At 39.1% G+C, this 23,655-nt stretch overlaps 1 protein-coding gene across 1 annotated transcript in view; it reads right to left on the reverse strand.

The window, feature by feature from the left end:
- The window catches only part of LOC103771732 (cytochrome c oxidase assembly protein COX16 homolog, mitochondrial), a 34,539-nt gene extending 11,656 nt beyond the window's left edge, over nucleotides 1-22,883 (reverse strand). Inside the window, exons 1-3 of the mRNA XM_008939037.1 lie at nucleotides 22,836-22,883; nucleotides 22,520-22,597; nucleotides 1,001-1,063 (exon numbers count right to left, since the gene is read on the reverse strand). Coding sequence (XP_008937285.1) covers nucleotides 1,001-1,063; nucleotides 22,520-22,597; nucleotides 22,836-22,883 — 189 coding nt within the window. The remainder of the gene's footprint in view (nucleotides 1-1,000; nucleotides 1,064-22,519; nucleotides 22,598-22,835) is intronic.
- Between the last annotated feature and the right edge of the window lie 772 nt (nucleotides 22,884-23,655).

Consider the following 23,655-nt stretch of genomic DNA (forward strand, 5'->3'; position numbering starts at 1 on the left):
ATTCTTTGTAGAAGGGGAACAACCCAAAAGTGCAATAATGGTAAAACACTGTCACAAACCTGTCAGGTAGGCAGATGTTCTGTGAAATTAGGCGTGTGAAAATACAAAAGGTAAGCTATGGTTTTATTTGAGACAAATCATGAGAGAGTCATAAAATACAAAGATTATATTAGCAAGACCATGTACTGCCATTTGGACATCAGAGAGATATGGGTGCAATCAAGTTCTTCAAAGGCTTGTGACAGGAATGTAGCATGGGAAGAAACAAAAAACTTGTGTTCAGCATAAAGACCATAGAGACAGATACCGTTAGCTGGACGTTTGATCCAGGTAATCTTAACACATTAAAATTTATCTTATACAGCTCTATCCTTTGTTTCTGGATACAGGGAGGCTTCTTCCAGTGTTCCTAACATGGCTTTTTGCAAGCCTGAAGATTTATGAAACTCTGGATATTAAACTGGCCCAAGCAGCTGTTTTGGAGCTCAGTAATGTTTGAAGAAAACGAATTGTTGAGGAAAGAAAAAAAAAATTTCTCTATAAAATTTCCTGAAATAGTGGAAAAGGCATGACAGTTGTTTGAAAGATGCACATAAGCTTCAGAAGCAAGAAATAACAGAAAGCACATCAAGCACATTGTTCCCTGACTTGGTATAAAGATCATCAAAACTCATTCAGTAGAAGTGTTGACATATGGATACACATTCCATCTGTGGCCAACATCAGCTCCACATTTATAGAGTAGGGTAACCACAGAAGTGGAGGAATTTATTTGTGCCACTGTACTTGGCACCTGGACACCAAAGCAAAGCTGTGTTCTGAAAGAAGCAGTACATGTTCAAAACCCTTTCTTTACATAAAACCTTGTTTTTATTGGACACCAGTGAGTCAAAAGCAGATGGCTGATCTAATTTTAGTTAGGGACAGATACAACCCACCAGCAGCTAGGGTAATCAAGGGTAGCCAAGGTTATGAGCCCCAAGCAACAAATATATTTTACCTCATATTCAGACTCCAGTGTCACAGTATTCTTTTTTAATTTTTCTTTCAAAGCTGGATCAACCTGCAAGACACACAAAACCAAAAATGTCTTATTGGAAGAATTTCTTTTTAAAGAAATCTTAACCTCAAAAAAACTAAATATCAGCACGTGCAACCCCCATTCCTCCCAATGAGTTATCTGCTGTTTGTTCAGGTGCCAGTAAGATGAACACAGTACAAGAGTTGGGCTGAAGAGAGACAGGCCAACAACAGCCTTTCAACAACTTACCAAGTCAAAAAGGAAGCATGTCTCTAGCCCTGAACTACATTACCTTAGATGCTTAAATCTGTGTTTAGTTAGAAACTGTCAAACTGAATAAAGCCTTAGACAAATGAAACAAGAAAGAACAGTAAAGAGAGAACTGTGATCACATTACATATTTTACTCCTGAATGTTGTGTTCAGTGGATATACAATATATTCTGCTTTTCAAAGTCTAAGCATGAGTCAAACTTCCAATCTGCTGGTGAACACACAGCTAATTCCTAGTTTTGTTTCTGTATCTGCAGTGCTGGTGATTGCTGCCACCTTCCAGAGAAGCTTGTTCAAAGCACAAATCTAAGAACAGACATGTCAGCAAACCACAGCAGATGTGGTCCATGTTTTAACTTCTGAGCCCAGGAGAAGTTACATTCAGCCCTCCCTTTGCTAAGTAACATCTGTCTCCCAGAGGCCTAAGAGTAGAAGCAAAGAGGAGAAAGATAATTAGCATTCTCTCTGCTTAGAGAAAGCATTTTATATTCTCCTCAAACAAACATCAGCCACATATGAAGTATTCAGACAAAGTCTTGAGGCTAATCAATTAAAATATCAAATAAATCTACCATGAGAAAACATTCTCATTTTTAGGCTTTAAACACAACCAGTGTTAAACAAACCAGATGCGTAAGGAGACTGGTGATGTGTTTAGTTCTATATCCCTGGTACATTAGTCCAACTGTAACTCGTACAGTGAAGAAAAGTTGTTCTTAATTTGCTTGTTCTTGATCTGAATGAGAAGGGCTCAGTTACCTTTGTCACAACCAACCTCAAACGTCTATAAACAGTACAGAAAAGAAAAAGGAGGGAGCATGTTAGAGAATTTGCTTGGTTGATGAGAAGATTCACCTTCAGATTCTGCTCCAATGCAAGCTCCTGATCCTCAGAGGATCAGGATCAATACACACCTAGGATCTGTATGGATGGGAATTGCTCTGAAGGATTTTACTAGGCCATAGTGTTCCACTAGATTACAGACACTGCCTGCTAGTTAGCACGCAGCCTGCGAGACCTCGGGTCCTAAGGATGCTCAGACAGGCAGCCATCTGTGCATGGCCAGAGGTTTGATTTCCTACCTGATCAGAGACCTGGCCAGAGCAAGAACACACATTTGCAACCTCCAGACTCATTACATTTGGGAACTAAGCCAAAACATCTGAAATGGCTGAAGCTTGTACAGGATACAGCTCCCACCTTCTTTGCAATAAAACCCCAACTTGTAAAACAAGATGCTGTCTCTGCACCGGCCCCCTCAATCAAATAAAAAATGAAAAGCTACATCTCTACCTTGGCATTTGAGGCCTCCCTAGAACTGCCCCTCATTAAAGATGGATTGCCTCTCTCCTGTGACCATGACCTCTAACCACAGCCACGCTGCACTAGGACAAGGGCCCCATCCATCCCACGTGCAGAAATGCTAACTCCCTGGGCAGCCAGGCGGGCTCTGGAGCTTGCCTTCACAGAGATTAGGGTGACCGTGGGCCCCTCTGCATTCAGAGCTAAATGCAAACACTACCTGTTGGGCTTGGTGCTCTCACAATACATGTATGGGGAAATAAATGTTCCAGCCAGTAAAGAAGCAAGAGAATTTTATAACCTCGTATCTTTTCCCTTTACTTAGTAATAAGGCACTCAAGGTAACATGGTTGGAGCAGCATTTTTACTTACTCAACCACAGCCAGAATTTAACTTACAAAGACAGCTCAATATCCCCATTACCAAGTTTTACTTTAGCAATTTTTAGCATGTTGTTTTTTTAATGTGTGGTGTCTGCATGGCCACATTTGTATAAAGTAAATGGAAAACAGGCAGTGAAATTACTGCTGTTTCTCCTTCCTTCCAGGCCCTTCTGTCCTCAGACTTCCTTGTGTCCTGGCCTTACACAAAGGGAGAAGACAAGCTGAACCTGAGACACAGCATCTCAATACTCATAGCTGTTTGATGCTGTAGCTTTAATTTTGACCAAAATGAAGAAATGAAAGAGGCTAGTTAAACTTTCTCAGAAAAAAGTTACCTTCTAAATGAGAAATTAATAGAAACTCATTCTTTAGAAGCAGTAATTTTATTCAACAAATGAACTTAGAAAAAAAGAGTAGTCAAACCCTGTTTTGAGGAGAAACAATATACACACCTTGGTAAACTCTTAATGTTTAACATACAAGCACATGAAATACTTAGGCCACTCTGCAGAACACATTATTTTGATCAAAGTTCCACCAAAAATAAAAAAAAAGAAAGAAAAAAAAAAAAAAGAAAAAAAAAAAGCAAGTATGTATTTCCTCTTACCTTTACTTTTGTTTGTTTGTTTGTTTCCTACATACTCACCCACACAGAATAATCTGCATGTTCTAAAGCCTTGGTTGCAAGCCTCTGCTGTTCAGTTGCCCAGCTGAGACAGACAGGTTATAAATTGTTTTCAATATGGCAGTTGAGGAAAAGTATACTATAAAGTTCTCTTTTAAGGGTTTGCACCACACTGCACTATCTTTGCAGATAACAAAAAAAAAACACAACAGAAAAAAAGGGAAGAAGGACAGTGCTATTTTTACTCTGAAAAGGCAGATAAACATCAATACGAGCCACGATCACAGATCATAACTAGGGAACACTTGAAACGTGGGCAGAGCCAGGGAAGTGGCCATGCCAAAGTGGTAGCTCCTTTGTATTACACATCTGCCACCAGATCCAACTACAAACACACATATTTTGCTCCCAGGATGGCTGCTACGTCAACACAAATACTGCCAAATGAGCTAAAAGTATTCAGTGATGTACTGGCAAATGAATCATCAGCTAAATTATGAATACAAATCCCTATTAGTAAATATGATAGGGGAAGCAGACAAAGCCCAAATGTCATAACAGCCTGGCAGCAGCCTCTGCACCATTATTTAGGAGGCAGGAAGGAACAGAAGACAATATCCCTTTACACTAGAGGACTCTGTCTTGTCAGGCAAAATCTCAGATTTAATATCCAATCTTTACCTCCAAGTATAAAATTTAAAGATGTATAGACTTCTAATTACAGCATAACTTCACATTAAATTCTTACTGAAAAACTATTGAAATACTTGATGTGAGTATTCAGACAGCTTTCATAAGAAGCTGTCTGCAAGGCTTCAAAACCAAGACTGTAAATATAAGTTTTCAAGGCTTTACTATTTTTTATTCTGGGGTGCCATTTCTATTTTGTTTTCTTTCCTTTTCTTATGTAGCACTCACAGTAAAAATGAACAAAACATCCTCAGAGAACTTTGCACTCTACAAGCATATTTCACATTACATTTATTCCAAGTGCCAGGGCAGGTATATAGACAAAAGTCTAAGAAGGTTTTAAGAAGAAAGTTTTCAAATGAGAATTTTGTCCCATTTTGCATTCCAATGTCCCTTCAGATTTACCCTTACTAAACTTCAAAAGGTTCTCAAAGACAAAGGCTTAAAAAAATATTCTGAGGTGGCTAAAAGTAATGGGGGCTAAGCACAAAATTATTCTTAGCAATCTTCATAGGTAGCTTTTAAGGCTGTAAGTACCTAAAATCCTTTTAAAATCTAGCTGCCGCTTCTCATTTTAAGGCTGACATTTCAGTTTTTCAATTAGAACCTAGACTGAATTTCTGGGGGGAAAAAAAGGGTGCACCTCGGGGTGCAGACCAAGGGCTATCACTTCAGAGCAAAGCAGGAAAATGGTGCTTGCAGCCCCACGGCAGGGACTCCTGCCATGCACGGCGATAAATTGTTGGCCTCTCTACATTCTTTCCAGTGATATTTTTGTTTGTGACACAAATATTTCTTGTACAGTTATAAACCCAAATGTGCTGCTAAATTCTCTAACTAACAATTTTGCATTGATCCTCCGTGACCACAGATCATTTTGGTTCTGCAGTAAATAATACAGACAGAGAGCGACTGTGAAATTGGTGTGTCACTGACTTTACCTCCAGGATATGAAAAGGATACCTCTCTTCCACAAAGGAGCCCAAAGAACACCACCACTGTCCCCTCCTGATGTTCAGAGGGATGGAACAACTCTCCTGTGAGGACAGGATGAGAGAGTTGGGGTTGTTCAGCCTGGAGAAGACTCCAGGGAGACCTTATAGCAGCCATTCAGTACTAAAAGGGAGCCTCTAAGAACGATAGGCACTGTCTTTTTAGCAGGGCCTGATGTGACAGAACATGGGGTAATGGTTTTAAACTAAAAGTGAGGAGGATTTAGACCAGATAGAAGGAAGAAATTTTTTACACTGAGGGTGGTGAAACACTGGAGACACGGCAACATTTCAGATCAGGCTGGATGGAGCTCCAAGCAACCTGCTCTAGTTGAAAATGCTCACTGCAGGGGGGCTGGACTAGACAACCTTTAAAGGTTCCTTCCAACCCCAAATATTCTGATCTATGAAACCCAGGATCACAAAGCAGATCACCAGTGTCACTCCTGTTCAGCATTCAGAGAAGAGAAGCAAGCTGCTTCACGTTCTGATTCTCAGGGTAGCCTCCCAGTCATCCACAATACACATGTGCCTGGCTCTGTAATTTAAACAGCCCCCTTTCACAAGCAGTCTCTCAGCTAGAACCTTATTATTTATTTGTCCACTTACTATTTATGGCCATGGTTTTTAGCTCAAACCAAGTCTCATGCATATTACATCTTCTGAAATTAAGGGTTCAATTCCTACACAACGAAACTGTCAGGAGACAACTGTGTCATGAGAAGCAGACTGAGCTTTTAACAGTCTCCTCTCACAGAACTCAGGGCAGTAAATTGTATACTTCTGTTCAGAAACTGATCAAATATTTGCATGCCAAAGTCTTACAAAACTCTTCCTCTAGTAAGCATTTACAGAAGGCAGTAGAAGATGTTCCTACCCTAAAACTAGGTTGTTATTTTTACTAAAATCAGTATTCTTTCCTACCCTATCCTCCCCTAAAAATAATAGCTTTTACTCCAGAAATGGGGTATGACAATAGCTTGAATATAATGAACATAAATTAAGCTTTTTTATTATTATTTGCTCACATCAGCATAAATATATGGGACACAATTCTCCTGTAGCATCCACAACACGGAGTCCACAAAATAACTGTTCATATTAAATCCTTCATTTTGTTCTCCCACCCATTTTTTAAACTTGAATAAACCAGTACCACCCGTTCTGGCTCTCCCAGTAGAATATCTTCTTTGAAAACATTTACCATATGCCTAACTCCTCTAAATGGAAAATCAGCAATCTTGCATGGATCAGTCAACTTTAATCTTCCTTCAGAAGAAAAGAGTCCCATAAATTGTTACAGAAGTCTGTGTCATAAATATTCTAAATTGTGGTTTACAAGCAGAGTGAGATGCTGTAGACAAGAGAGGATAAACCCCAGGACTTGGGAAGCACAGTGTAAACTACAGCCAAGCTGAGTGTTGTTCTACTTAAGGAATTAAAGGAATGAAGCTTGTAAAGGTTGTAAAGTACAACAAAGGTTGTACTTACGCCAAGCCCTTTGGCACACAGTCTTTGGTAACAGAGAAGGGCAAGGCAAAACATACCACTTTGTGCAACTGCATTCACAACACCCTTTAGCTATGGTATTTATATTTAACACATAAAATACACTTAGGTAAGGCTACTGCATATGCTTGGACAGGAATACTTCTGAACACTGGGGAGAGAGCTGAGACTAGATGCAGAACCTGGCTTTGTGTCCTTTGATTCCTTCCTAAGATCTGCATAGAATACAGACAGTTAAACAGAAAAATATTTCATCCAGTCTCTGACAGAAATCAATGCAGCCATTTCCCAAGGAGCAATATAAAATCTTATTACAGCAGCAGTTCCCAGAGTTACAGTACATGGTGCACCAGTGATCTTTCAAAATCCTAATCTTCTACTGGCTTCCAGAGGGATCAAAAAAAGACCTACAGTCCCAAATTCTCCACCACACATTTTCACATGACAGTGGCATGGGAAATGCAATTAATTGTCAGCTATAACGGTGATCAAACCATCCCATACTTCAGCAAGCACTTAAGCATACTTAAATTTCTCATATCTAAGCTAGCAAGGGTTCTATAGCTTTCAGTTCCGAGAAGAAAGTCCTCAAGCATTTAATCAATGATTTGTAAGCTTTCGCATCCAGCTTGATTTGCAGGTGCACATTTATTTGATTTATAAAACATAAATTAGTGCCTTAAACCTTGCCTCTGAGTATGCTAGCATAAATTTCATTTCACATTAAAATTCAGTGCAAAAGCTGTTCCTTCTAGTATAAAATAAAGTATTCCAACAGAGAAAAAACCCCAAACCCACAAGTCCAGAAATAACAGCAAGACCCTTGGTCGTTTTGAAAGGTCCCTGCAAGGGAACAGTCAATTTTGTTGGACACATAAATGTGAACCAGTTCTAAGTATAGAGGCAGCCACCTTCAAGTCAGAATGGCAGAGCTCTCCAGTGCAGAGCTCAAAGCTGGCATGCCTGGACTTTGCTACATCTTGGTTTCTCTGCAACCCAACAGTATGAATGGAGTCACTTGCTGAGTATTCTGTGCAGTTTTTCCCAAAGTTACTTATTACATTCTTCTAAACAAGAAACAAAAGTGTAAGACCTCCTGGGTGAAATGGCTAGAACATGCTGAAGAACTCTAGTGTAAACTATGCAAGAAAGGCAAGACTGGTTCAGCCTGGTTTCCTCTCAAGAGGATTTAATGCATTTATTTATCATCACAGAAAGGGGTGAAAAGTAAGCCAATAGCACATTCTTTCCTTTGGACCACTGGTCACAAAAAAGGATTCTTAGCCTGGAACAAGAGTTGCAGAACTTGCTGAGTCAGCCTTCACAAAACATTGACAGAGAAAACAGCACAAGGAATAAACTGCCTATTTTAAAAACATTAAAAAACAATTCTCAAGGTGCCTTTGTAAAGTCTCTTTAGTACGCTATACCTGTCCTCTACAGGCACGTACACATTGCGAAGTACAGGATATAAACTAAACACCCTTAAGGTTCAGAAAAAGGAAATGTTATATAAAGCAGTAATTCAATTCCTTTTCTCTTCCTCAATGTGTGAGTATAATTTATGAAAAAATAAATGAAAGCTACTAAATGATTTTAAGTTCTTAAATATCGGTTTCATCACATCTTATCTTGCATGTGAGCTCTTTGCAATGTTTTAACAAAACTCCCAGAATTCCTTATAATGCACCTGCTCTTTATGTATTTGACACACACATTTTCAAACAGTTTTCTGAACATTTCAGTTATCCCATCACCCTTTTATTTAGTTACTATGAATACAGCATTTTCCAATGTATGCAAAAGGAAGGTTCAATTCCACTATGAAAAATGTTAAAACTGCATTCAGAATCATGGGATCTTTATTGGCAAAAGCTTTTAATTTGAATAAAGTTGCACAAATACAAAATGAACTAATAAGAGTTGTTGAATATTTACTAAAGAAGGATTTACTGTATTCCAGTTAGAGGGCTAACTGGTTCCATCTCCATCAGCTTTTTAAGAGTAATGGACATGATACTAAAAACTCAGCTAAGGTGTATGTAAAGATTCACATAGTGTGTGTGTGACACCCATATTCAGTCAAAAAAAAAGGCCTTTTTGCCTCTAAATGGAAGATACTTAACAGCTAGAAACAGTAAAGACAAAATGCAACTTTTGGATGCAATGCCTGCAGAGTCAACATTTTTTTATCATATTTTTAAAAGATTGCTTTTTAATGGCTATGAACCTACTAGGTAAGTTAAAGCTGGGAAATTAGTGCAAATACAGTTTAAGCTTTTCCTTATCATTCTTTTAGTCATATCCTAACTCCAGACAAAATCACCTCCTTTGTGGTAACTCCAAAACCCAGAAAGGTCACTGAAGTTTCTGTTAAAAGCAAGTAACTTCCAGAGAGAAACTGAGAACTGTGAAGTCAGGGTGGAAGCAGCCCATGTTCCTCCCTTCTCAAACTTCTCCTTGCCGTACCAGCAGACAAAATAGGGTTTGGAGAGGGTGTCCTCTTTAGTTCTGTACTTCAGGACAAACACCCACCTGTGGTCACCTGTTCACTGATGGCTTCGTTAGGCCTGTCCTGTTAAACTAGGCCTAGCAGCTGCTGACTCGAACAAAATAGCAAAGCTAAAGGCACCACTGAGTATCTAAACCAGGACCTTTCACTTGGTCTGTCAGCTCAGAAACACAAAGGAATTCATTTAAAGGGGAAAGTCAAGCCATCTCATAGGAAACCAAAACTTGAAGCCTTGATAAAAGCACTGAAGCTTCAACAAAACAGCAACAAAAAAACGGCCCAAACCAACCACTCTTCTCATGGAGAACTGAGAGAGTTTGATTCATTAAATGTCATATAAACACATAGCACAGCTAAAAGAATGCACAGCACACTTACATATTAGGAATGCTTTATTTTATCAAGCTTAAATGTATAAATACATGCATTTCTTTCTTTTCTAAATGTGTAAGTTAATGTCTAAGTCCTGCCTTGAGCCATGTGAAAATACACTCATTATTCTCATGTAAACACCTCCAGTTTTCACAAACCAACAGCAAGAAAATACACATTAAATTTTTTGCTGACTCAAAATAATCAACAATATAAAACAAAACATGAAAGTCTTCAACTTTTTTAATCGTAAAAATTGTTTTTTAATTATGTTTTTAAATGGCATTGTGACCTATAATACAAATCTCAAAACTTTCTCTAAGTACTGAAACAAATTTTAACTTTTTATGCCTATTTGAACAGAAACAATTTTCAGGATCCAGTACGACCTTATCAAAATTGCCTTCATTGTTCTGAAACTGCATTTCCAGAAATAAATTACATATTGAAAAACCCAACTACCCAACTCTATTAAATGCCATCCTAAATCTGCATGTGTAAAAGGAATTAACACTTCTCATTCTACAGTTCACATAGCACTTAAGTAAAAATACTTTCCACACTGACATCTAGTGAAGTTTTAAAGCAAGAAGAAGGAGCCTATTCTACTACTTTACCACTTACAGAAAGCTTTTCATCTGCCAAATTACCTATATTTTAGATTACTAGAATTTGCAGTACATTTGTACATCACACACTCGTTTCTTTTGAAAGGTATTTTGCCACTACTTTTAATAAATAACACATTTACCTGCCAAAGGCTCAGACATTCTGATGGGTACATTAGAGAAAGTTGTCATGGTAAGAGCTGGTGCAATCACATTTAAAACATGAGTATCAAGGTTACTACTTTCCTATCATGGCAGGCGTACTCGTAAGGGCTGAAAATCCACCATTAACAAAACAATTCTACTAAATTCAGTTGGAATTATGAATGCAGAAGATTTTAATTCATACATTTTAGACACTAACAAAACAAGTCACCTTTCTTCTCTATGCAGTGTCCGAGCTTGTGTTCCTGCATTCTCCCTGGAACCAGTGAAGAAAGAGATTCCTCTGGGAACACCTAAATCAGTCTTCTGCTCTGCATCACCCCAGAGCTTAGGCTTGGTTGGCTTTATGAACAGCACACAGCCTTTGAGGGGGCAGAAGTGGAGGGACTGTTAGGCAGAGCTCATGGATTCCTTGACCCCATAGCCACCCATCTGCTCGCACAAGGACAACATACACTCTGAAGTATCTTCTGCCCTCCTTGAGCTGCACTCCAGGGAGGCAAGACATGATGTTGTACCAGCTACAATACTAATTTCAGCACTTGCTCAGGTTCTAAAGGCAAAGTTATTTTTGTCTCATAAAAAAGGCAGTTAAGCACTGCCTGACACAATGTGCAGGAGGTTCAGTGCTGACTCTGTGTCACCTACTGAGTCACAAGCAAACCTACCCATGTCTTCTGCACTGATGGATATTTGAAGAGGGACAGATTATGCATCTTCCCCTCTGGTTAATGGCTGTATTCCAGATACAAGTTTGAGTTCTGCTTTTCCAGGCTGTCACATAGTCATAGTTTGCAACAAAACCACTTGACTCTAGTCTTTCTAGCCTCAAAACACAATGGAGAAGAGAAGGTCCATTTAGACAGAGACCACACTTAAAACAGAAACATTCCTGGCAAAGGGTTTTCAACACTTCTTTGGTAAAAACTATTCAGAAGTGCAGAAAAACCTGATCTAGGGACTGGGACTCCAGCACTTCTGTTCAAGCTTCAATCTGCTGACAGCATGGCTATTGGCTTCACAAGATGAGTCTGGAAAACTACATGCTTTCTGGTGCTTGAGGGACTTAAGGGAAAAAACAGCTGGATATTAAATTATATTTTGGTTAAAAGCTGTCTGAAGCTAAATTACACACTTGTGATCACTTCAATTGCAAGGGAAAAATACTAGTAATTAATTGTGGCAATGTGACAGGATTTGAAACAACCAAACAGAATTCTTGGTAGTATATAAAATGCAAGGATCTGAAAGCTATCAACATTTTATGTACTGAAATTAGTTCCACTTGCAGTTAATAACCTTCTCTTCATCTGAATCTAATCTTGACAACAGACACACCACTGAGAATTATGAAATGGAAAAAAGGCTTCTGTTTAAAACAAGGAACTCCTAATATTTACATATAACACATTTATAATATATGTATCTATTTTCTATTTCATCACAGAGAAGCTCAATAATATGAGGTAAAGCTGCCAGATGCCCAGGTTTATCCAGACACAGCCCTTTTTTTCCACATAGAAATTATGTCTGGCAAAAAAAAGACAAATTTGGCCATTTGCCTGGAATTTCCAGATGCTGTGCAGCAGTGTCAGGTGGTAGCTCTAATGTGGCTGCTTGATGCTTGGAAATCTTGGACAACATGTATCAACTGGAACTTTTGTGCACCCAAAGAGTTCCCTTGTGTGCAGAGCATACTCCTTTTATTGAGCACTCCCATGTTAAGACATGCCAGTTGAGATCCAAATTGTGTTCTGAATTTCCTGCACATAAATATTAGAGACCTCACGTGAAGCACTCACTCCAAGGCAGTCTTCTGTGTGTACCCACCACTTTCTCATATGCAAGCTGGAACAATGCACAGGGTCACCAAGGCACTTATTGGTTCAAGAGAGGTAAATAGCAATGAGTACAAGTGTTAGTACATATGCCTGGAAATTCAGAACTAGATTTACAGGGACCTAGGCCACACTGGGCAGCAATCTGAGCCACAGTAACTACATACAGACAAGAGGAAAGGCTGAAGCTGAAGAGTTTGTAAGTACTAGATAACTCATCCTGAACTTCAAGAAGACACCTCCATCCAGTTCAGATTTGTAGTCAAGCAAACTCACAGCAAGGTGGACCAGGGTTTGTTTGTTTGTTTGCTTGCTTTAAAGCAAAAGAACAAATCCTTCATTTCCGAGAAAGAACATCCTGACAAAAGCGGGCTCAGCTTCAAGATGTTTAATATGGAATAAAAAAATTGTTTAGGTTGGAAAAGGCCTTCAAGATCATCAAGTTCAACCATTAACCTAACTCTACCAAGTCTACTGCTAAACCATGTCCCTAAGCACCATATCTACCCAAGTTTTAAACACATCCAGGGATGGCAACTCAACCACTTCCCTGGGCAGCCTGTTCCAATGCTTGACAATCCTTTCAGTGAAGAATTTTTTTTTTCCTAATACCCACTTTAAATCTCCCCTGGCACAACTTGAGGCCATTTACTCTTGTGCTATCACTTATTATTTGGGAGAAGAGACTGGCACCCACCACTCTACAACCTCCTTTCAGGTTCATTGCACTCAGCAGCTCACACACCTCAGCTACCACAAATCGAGGAGCATCTATTTATTACAGCCTAAAAGATTTTCTGTATATTTAATAGATGCCAAGCTATGCAGCACCATGAAAACTATGGTACTAGAGAGCTTGGCCAAAAGCAGAATTTTAAGTATGTATTCAGTCCAAAAGTGATACCATCCAGACAGCCACAGAAAGGGAATTTTAGGAATCAAAACTTTAGTTCTAGACAGATATTAAGCCTGGGAAACTTCAAGTCAGTTCTTCCAATCTTTATAAAAGACCTTTCTGCCTCACATTTTTTTGCCATTTAGACATGCCATTTTTCACTCAGTGATGTTTATTAATGTATCCTTAGACACAGGTATAGCATGACATCCTGGCATAGATGGCAGAAAACGCCTGTGATTTCTACAGTAGTAGTACTACTTACTTAAAGGTAAGGGCTTTCCTGCATCAAAAAAGAAAAACTTCTCAAAAAAAAAAACTTGACAAAGATTCAGTGAAACACTTTACCATGGAAACCCTGAACATTATTATTTAGGGTATCTGGCCAAACCCAGTATCATTAAAAATACATTTTCATATTCATTACCAAAAACTTATGCTGGCACAATATTACAAGACTGAAACTAAGGATTCATTTAAAAGCCAGATATTTCAAAATTAAAAATTAATACAGCTTTAATTCTTCATCAGTGAACACACATATTACCAAAATAATCTCTGTATTACTATTATTAACATCATCACATCCAGATTTAATGAGACTGTCCCAACTTTTAACAACCATATCATGATTTTGAGAGCCCATACCTGTTTCAGGATATTAATAGATGCCTTCTGGTATTGACAGGTCTCCTGATTTCATGAGAACAGGCTAGATGGCCTTGGTATCATTTTTCATAACTTGATACAAGATGGTATGAAAGGGCAGGTATGGGCAACACCTTATCTCCAGGTTGTCCTGCAGTGCTGTAAGCTGTTTTCAGTGACCATAAGCAGTGGGTCTAGGTGACTCCAATCACTGGAAACAGTTTGAAAGCACACACACAGAGTGCCAGCCTCAGAATGGAGCAACAGAAATCCTAGTGAATCCATGACTGACTCCGTATTTGTCTTCTACAGAAAAATGCTGTTTAATATGCTAAACTGAAAGACTGGCTAAAAAATGAAAAAATTGCACCTCTGTCTGATATCATAGCAAATTCAGTAAGCAGCTGTTCAGAGACAAAGTGGGGTAGTGATCTGAGCTCAAGTAAAATGGATCAGTTTTTGCTGAAGTCAATGGAGAAATGTGAACCCAAGACTAGCAGCTGAACCTCAAAATCTTCAAGAACAGCATGGATAAAGAGCTCATTTCCATACAGTCCCTCTGGACTGAACTGAAACTAGAATGAAAACTGACATCTGAACATCTGGTACCACCACAACAGAGAGTATGAGAAGCTCTGCTACCCTTTCATTTTTGTGCCATATTGCAGGAAATTACTAACTTGGATGATTCTGAACCATGGTCAAAAAATGTAACAAGTTCCAAATTCCCCCTGCCAACAGAAACAAAGATGCTCTAAGGGCACCTGCATAGCCATCAATCAGGAGCCTCACTGAACACCCAACTCTAAGGCCCTCCACTAAGCAGGCCATGCTTGAAAGCAGGGTCTGCTTTAATTTAGTAAAATGCACTTCATTTGCATAAAGATAAATGACTGACAAAGACCTTTTTTTTTCTCCTTCTGTAAGCAATCATGAATGTATGCTTCTCACATTCCCTAAAGCACCAAACAACATTTCAGCATACTATTTTCTTAATTTTTGGAGGACCTAAGGCCAAGCTCATTAATTAATTTAGTCTTTGAAAATCAGCTAAATCTACTTACACAAGGAAATTAGTCAGAGTTTGTCTTCATTAGACATGAGACTTAGGCCAACCTGACCTGCCTAAGGAAAAAAACATAAGATAACAATAATCACCAACATCAATCCCTTGCCACACTGTGCTTGTGTAATTAGCTTACTGAAACCAATTAAACACATGAAGACGCATTTATAAATAAATGCTAAAACGCTAGACGAGGAGACTTAATTCTTCTTCCAAAGTTAGCACCAAACACTAAAATGATTCCATGCTCCTTCACTGACAAGTTTATAAAGGATACCTTTCCCATCCAAAAAATTCCACCAGACACCAATTAAAGATACTCTGATCTTGTTCACACTCCAATCAAACAGGATGTTTTTAATACAGCCTCCTGTGAAATCATGGAGGAAACACTCCAGAACCACTGAATACCTTGGACATAAACAACAGATTAAAGACTAGTTCCTTTACCTTCAAGCCATCTGCTCGTTTGCAATGAAGCTCCAGGGAAAGAATATTTAGGGTGGGCTTCATTTCACCTAATTTTATCCATCTAAACATTTGATTTGAAGCATAAAGTCTCTATTAGTTTCCTCCTATAGTCAATTGAATAGAGATCGACATTTCTAGAGAAAATAAATTTCACATTCAGATGTGTCCAAAAGCCTAACTCATCTGCACCTGCAGTTAGGTAGAGCTTTATCTCACCTACCATTCACTGGTCAAATTAAATATGAATATATTCACACACTAAGGGTGGTGCTTGTCTCACACATGGTAATAATAAAATGTTGAGCTCCATCTCTCTACTTTTCCATTGGTCAAAAGAGAAAACATATTTCTCAAGCATCTATTTTAAAATTGAATGAAGTGCATTACAGGGGCATTTCTCTCTCTCAGCACCTCCAGTGGCTGCCTGGATAGCTATCTCAAACTGGGCATTTCATTTAAGAAAACAGAAACATGAGCAAGACAAATCCCTGACTTAGTGCACAGCACCACAAACATACATTTAGATTTAGCTGAGCAGGTACCAAGCATTGAAATTTCTCTTCCCTAACTCTAATAATACAAACAACCCATTTAGAATATTTTGAGGACTAAGAGTGTTAATTTAAGTTGACCTCAGCATTGGTAGGACGTGTGCATTGGCACACCACGAAGTCTAGAGGATGGAGTCTAAATCCATTTGGAACAGAATCAAGCAGAAAGCCTGCAGAACACAGAAGATAACTGAGTGCCTGGAACAACCTGGGCTGGCAGTGATCACGTTAAGTCCATTAGTTGCCATTAGAATAAACTAAACCACCAAGGATGTTGCCAGTCCAGTCCAATCACAAGGACTTGGCCTATCTTGAAATGGTGAAGTCAGTCAGTTCTGTTCAAACATATGATCTTTCAGAACACCAAGGTGTAATATGATTTCAAGCATGGATGCTTATCCATTAAGAATTGCAATAAAAGTCAGTCAAACAATTTAGGGGAAGAAAGTGAAAAGCACACCTTTACACCTTTACAACCTTGCTACAATACTGTTTGCTATCTCAGTTCAAGTCTTAGTTTCTTTGATAGCTTTGCAAATAGAGCAAATACTGTTTTCTAAAAACAGTATTTCTAAACCAGACGCAGCTCCTTAGACAGGATAAACAACACAGCTTGCAGTAAAGCAGCTCTATCTAGTGCTAGTATTTCACAATATGTTTAACAGTGGGGACAACCCACTGGCATTCCACAATTATAAGGAAAAAAAAAAAAGCATTATTTGTTTAATTTTAAATGGTACAGACATATGCAGACGTTTAGGTCACTTGGTTTTCAAATCTTCACTTCATAGGCAATCCATTATTTAAAGGAAGAAAATGATGTGGCATACAGAAACATGACACATTCTTCAGAAACTACACTAACTTTAAAGGTAATTTAAACGGTTATTGTCATTTTGTAATGCTTGTTTTTTGGAAAACAAAAAACAAATCAACAAAACAAACAAACAAAAAAAAAGACCAACCTAAACTTCTGCTGGGGTACAAAACCTCACCAGATGGAGTTCCCAGGCAGGTAAACCAGAAGCAATAGCCAATGGACAATTTTCCTTGTGATGCTTCAGGGCACACTTGCGTGTGGAACTGCTGCAGATGGACCTGAGCTGGTTCAGGCAGTGAAAGCAGCATGGATGTGCCAGCCAGCCACACAGCACAGTCTTGTCCAGTCACTCACAAACTTACTCCTCTTTTTGGGCAGATGTCGCAACCTGTTTTAAACATTGTGCTGCTGCAGTTGTCATCATCTCAACAGCTTGACACAAGCTGCAGTTTGTCTGTGAACCAGAATTATACCATTCTAACAGGCTGATACCACTTGCATCTCAACTATCCACTTGAAAATGAGGGGCTATTTATCCATTAAAAAATGCTGGACTGATGTCCTGGACCTTCCTGAGGCAAATGCCAGTTATGTTCTCCCTTGATATAAAGGCCTCGTGGAAACTGGTCAGTTCTCTGTTCCTGTTTCCTCCCAAACTTCTTCACCCTGACCCAAACCACTTGAATTAATGGATCGCACCTGAGAAAATATATTTTTAAATACTCATTTGAATTTAAATAATTCCTTCTATTTGGATTAATTAACTTTCCTGTTCCCTCTGTAAAGTAGAGCAGCATTAATTATCTCCCTTTTATGGACTGAGAGAGTGAGACTCACTAAAATTCAGTGACTTGCTCATAGGCAGAAAGGAGCTCCGTGGCAGAGGAGGGAACTGAAGCAAGATCCTGAACAAAATGGGCGTAAAAGTTCCAGTGAGATCTATGGGAGTTATTTAAATTGCATGTTGCTGTGGGTCCCCTGACACCCATTCATGAGCTTCAAGACACCATGTTAAAGGACAACACCAGGGACCCACCAACAATATTCTAAAACTGTAATACTGAGTATAACCAATGAAACAGTCAATGCCCTTAAATCACTATGAAGGCCCCTAATGAGAACAGCTTTAAACCAGTAAAATGTCAGTGTCATATTAGCCTTCTTTTCTCTTTCAGTCATCATTTCTTTTCCTTTTTGAAGGACAGCAAGGCTTTGAGGATAATCTTCTATGCACCATATGTGCTCTTCTTCCCAACTCTAAGGTCTAGGATTATAAGAAAAAAGCTGAGATCCTCACAGTTATACCACTGCATGAGTTAGGACTTCCAGACACCAAGTGAATGCACTAAATGAGAATTGACAATGGCAACACTTACACCTTGCAGGTGTCTATAAGCAGCATCTCAGGAGTAATTACATGTCAATCAATTGGTCAAAAAGATTAGCAAAGGAGCTCAAATCTCTGCCATCTCCTTTACCGAAATTCTAAAAGGCCTTCTACTCAGTCTGCACAAAAAAAGCTTTATGCTCCTAGCATGCTTACTAGTGAGTATGCTTCTCACCACTGCCACCATTCCTTTCATACCCTTTCTTGGTTTACAGTTTTATTGCTCCCAGAAGATGGACTTCTGAAAGAACAGGTCAGGTACTTTTGTTTTCACTTGGCTTTTACCTCCTGGAACGCTAAACAATGCTACACAACAGCTGATTCAAGGGTGAAACTCATGTAGGAGAAAAGATTAAACTTCTGTTATTTTGGCCCTTCCCTGCCTCTGCTTTCTGCCTCAGTAAGACAAAAAACATTATTATCCTGATTTCTTAGCATTCTACCTGTGGGGTGCACTCCCTTTGCATAGGACAAAGGAAAAGTGAACAGGATCTACGTGGGCTGGAAACATGAAAGAGGTCAGTATGGTAACACTGTCATACATGCTCCACAGCAGGACCTATCTGCAGACTTCAAAGGCTAATGGATGTTTTGTTTCTTGACAAAATGACCTAGAGATTCTAGCTTTCCTAGGAGTGCTTCTGCTGCATGTGACCCTGGAGGAACTTGCCCAGTCCTAACTCGTTTCCCCATACTCTGAGAACCTGCCTTGCAATTATATTTCTGCAACAAAGAAGTTTTGGAGCTTACAAATCCTATTTTATTAGTCTAAAAGGCTTGGTGATGGACTGAAAACCTGGATCTTCCCCAGCAGTTGATATGTTGCTTCTCTTCAACCTTCTGCAACAACTAACAGTCACCAGCACAGATCACTCCACATGTCTGAGATTCTTATATCCACAATAAGATCTGAATCACCAAGTCTCCACCATGCCTTGAATGACAATGGTGGGCATGCAGCAAACCAAAACCATTTATTATATAGTTAAAAGGAAACATTTTCTGTATATTTAATACAAGTCATCTTCTGTAAAAAAAAATCCTTAAATAGACATCTCTATTCAATTACATACACAACAAGACATGAGACAAAGACAGGGCCTAGTTTTCTGTTTGAGAATAAAGGTGTTTGGAACAATGCCTATACAAACCTGCCCATTTCTTCTCCATTCATTGCAAGGGTTTTCCCGTAAGCGTACCTGGTTTGCTACAACCAATTTGGATTTGCATAAATTCTTCCCAGAAAAGAAACGATTACCTAACCTAATGATTTCTCCATTAATGGACATTTTGGCAACAATAGATAATGGAAGAATCCTTGATTAGTTTCATGAGAATTCTGACCGGCATAGACGGACATTTACATCAACAAGATTCTCACTGTAAGTTCGCTTTAAATACAAAAGATGCGGTGTGCTGAGGGAATGAGACTGACCAAAGTATCCTGAGTAAATTAAGGTATACCCAAAATGCTTTTTTGCATTTGTAAGAGATGGGCCTATACAGAGCCCTGATATCCAAAGATGCTGTATTAGATGGCTAAAAGATGTGTTCTTGACAAGCTAACAGCCCCTCTTCAACTGCAGAGATCGAGCTCTGGGCTCCATCTCTCTGCCCTACACGTCAGCTGAGCCTCAGCCCATGGCCCAAATGAACCAGAAGAGAGAATTCCTTTTTTGCAGCACCTTTTTGGCCCTACTTCAGCCTCTGTCTCTCTCCCAGCCCAAATCCTAGCCTCAGCCCAAGGCACCACCACCAAACCATAGTCCCTCAGAAGTCCAAACCACCATTTTCTCTTGAATTTTAATTCCTTTATCAAGGAACATTCTTCAAAAGCCAATTTGACATTAATAAGACAGGCATTATCACTAATGCAGCTTTTCCTCATTAAGCCACAAGACCACAAAGAGAAAGTGGCAGTTAACCCCTTAGTCCTTGAAACAGAGACACTTTCTACTACAACAATTCCTTTTGAGATATTACTGTCAACTGGGAACTTGCCTACTAGCATATTTCCCTGCCAGCACAATGAGAACGGTCAGACTGAAAAAAGAAAAGGACACGGGTTAGTATTTGAAATGTAGTAGAGATATACCACAAAAGGGCTGCCTAATTTCCATCAAGCAGTTGAACTAGCAAGAAAACAAGTTTAGCAGTCATGGTTACAAAAGGGGACATAGTATAGTTTGCATATCCTTAAAATATGATAAAAAAACCCAGGCCTCCTTTTGGATGGGTTGCTTAACTTCTTGCAACCTCCATTTTTTTTCCAGCAGTAAAAATGGAAATACTAATCCTGCCTTTTCTGGCTATGAAGCTTAATTCATTTAAATTATGTGACAGTCTTTTGAGCTCCTTGTATGAAAAGTGTTATTTAATTAAACAGTTATTATTCCAAAGGAGCAACCATAACAAAAAAAAAAAAAAAATTTGTATTTATTTCATTGCCTATTGCAATTTGCATATAACTACCCAAACCCCCAAAAAGGACCACTTGCCCCTGTTCTGATAAGGATTTATGCTAGTCAAAGTGTGTTATATAAGAAAAGCTTCTACATTCTACTCCAACCCAAAATCATTTTAACCAGTGATACATTAAACAGATGCTATGACCATCAGGATTTTTAACAGTTTTTAAATTAATTAGATTTGTGTTCTTTTCTCAAGATTCATGTATGTTTTAAACTAGGTTTGTTTATCAGTTAAAATACATTCTAATCTCTTCTGCCGTCTTACTTAATGTGAGCAGTTCTTACCTCTATTTTTATAAGCATAGAAACAGAAATTAATGGAACACATTGTTTTGATTTGTCTGTCTACAAACGAACCTGAAGTTGGTGTTACCAGTTCTCAGCCAATACTGCACTGTTCTTTATTTAAATTTCATCTATTCCTACATAAAATTGTAATGAAAAAAACACAAAAGAGATGCTGCAGCCTTAAGTAATACTGGTTAGAGCAGAATCCAGATGTCCTCTTTTAGCTTTTCAGAGCTTAAGGACTCCAGGGGGTAGCAGCTTCCCCTCAGAGCTTTCATGTACCACTGTCTAATTCAATGATGCTTCCCTTGATTATAAATGCTGGGACAAGAAGCCTCATAGATCTCAATGAGCACAACTATTACCGGTTTTTTTTCTCTGGGTTGTGGTCACTGTGCAGATCATGGAGGCCAAATTTAATTCACTGAGTATGAATCTGATCAAAAAGATGACAGAAACACAACAGGCAGACTCTTGTCCTCGTGATTCCCATCTGGTTGGAGAAAAACTTGAAGCTGCAACTGATCCTAAAAGCCCAGGACTGATAGAAAATAACTATCCAAAGGATAGCACTGGAGAAAAGTTCTGTGAGATTACTCTCCCCTGTCAAATATGGGACTGAGCAGGGGTGGGCCATATGGTGCTTCCAAGGGCACAGCTAGGTATGCAACACAAGGAACAATGAAGAATGACTGAAGTAGCTTAGATGGCCTACAACAAGAGCCTAGGAAAAAACAAGGGGGTCTCCAAACTCTCAACAGCTCAGGTTCTCAAAGATTTGACCACAGTGGAAAGCTACAGTGTCCTGAGTCTTACACAAGAATATTTTATATAAAGTGCCATACAGGCTTTAAAAAAGCTTCATACCACCAGCCAGTCAGCAGCATAGAGACCAGGAAGTCTCTCTGCGTTGCAGTGATAGACCTGAACATCACAGAGGTGGGGAAAGCAAGCCAATATTACCTTCTGCTGAACTGACATGCTCCTTTCAGACCATTTCATACACAATTTGGAACTAGAGTTACACTTGGAGGTGTAAGTAGCACTAATAAGCATGCTACTGCCCTCATTCAGGTTTCCACTTCATTTAAAGAAAGGCTTCTTCCATGTAGTACATGCTGACACACTGAGTAAAGACCAGCTCCTGTTTTTCTCACAGAGCTTAGAGAACAGGATGTAGCACAATGTCAAAGGCATCTCCTGACCTCAGTCAAAGCCAAGTCCCCCAAACCATCTAATATTATATACTTGATGCCAAGTGTTATTTGAAAACAGAACCTTTTAAAATATCAGTTCTAGTCTAAATCAGATACAACATCTTTGTAATAGCCTTCTATATATGCTACACTTCTTGGGATTTAGAATTGCCACTTATAATCAAGCAAGGAAATAAAATTTTTCTATTATTTATGTTGATCCATTTCACAGACAGTAAAAGGATTCATCATCATGTCAACCCCTTTATTGTCACCTACACTACTCCCTGCCTAAAAGCCTCAGCTGTAGCCCAGGGCCCAGTGGTGAAAGGCAAATCCTCAATACCAATACTTTGCTTGTCCTAGCAATCCTTTAGAAGACAGTGCATATGCAAAATGAAATTAAAAGTAAAAAAAAAACCCAACATTTAAACTACCTTGCCATGTAGTTTGTGGACGTCGTATCTTATTTGAGCAAATTCACGGAGTCCAAAAGATCCTCCCACAAGATAGATCTGAAAAACAACAAAACCAGACGTGTTAGGAGCATTATGAAAAAGAACACTTTGTATATTGACCCACATCGTTTACCAGGGACTCTACTGAAACACCAGAAACTGAAGAAAATAAACAGCTGGGAGAGATGTACAGGAGAAGAGGCAGTACACGTAAGATCAGAGCCTTCTTTCACTCTCTGGGGCTGGATTTCACAAATTTCCTCCTTCATCCAGAGACAGCTGCTTCACGACTCACATTTTCTAGGGGCTTCCTCTCCTCATACCCCTTCTCTTCCCTCTCCATATGGCTTCCTGACATAACTGCAGCAAAGGAACCTTTACGTCACCGCCACAGGATTTAGTCTCATCATTTTCAAACTCTGTGGGGAAGTAATGATGCCACGCTGACTTAGTCTGATATCTGTGGGTAAGGATCTAATTAACTTTCCCAACAGATTGGAGCTGTGGTTCAATGATCCATTATCACATAGGCTAGGAAACCATATCCAGCACACCTGCACTTTTATTATTGCCTCCTCAGTTGTCTTGCAATTCCCTCCACACCTGTGAAGCTTAGGAAAAAGAATAATAAAAGGAGAAACAGAGGGGGGAAGAGTCTTCATATCCACATAAAGAAATTGCTAAATTATTCTTTCTTACGGCAGAGGGATATCATAAAACTATGTATTTTTACCACTAAAAATCATAGAATCATAGAATTGTTCTGGTTGGAAGAGACCTTCAAGATCATCGAGTCCAACTGTTAACCCAGCACTGACAGGTCACCACCACTAAACCTTGTCCATCTGCACCACCATCTACACTACTTTTAAATACCTCCAGGGATGACAACCCCACCACTTCCCCCAGCCAGCCTGTTCCAGGGCTTGGCAAACCTTTTTGTGAAGAATTTTTTCCCAATGTGCAATCTAAACCTTCCCTGGCACAACCTGAGGCCATTTCCTCTTGTCCTACCACTTGCTACAAAGGAGACAGAGTGCAGACCAACCAAAAGATAAAGTGTTGTAACAAACACCATCAAGGACTTGAAAATTAGCTTAAAAATCTAGCAGCTC

Source organism: Merops nubicus, unplaced genomic scaffold (genome assembly GCF_000691845.1).
Source record: "Merops nubicus isolate BGI_N331 unplaced genomic scaffold, ASM69184v1 scaffold24, whole genome shotgun sequence".
Lineage (NCBI taxonomy): Eukaryota > Metazoa > Chordata > Aves > Coraciiformes > Meropidae > Merops > Merops nubicus.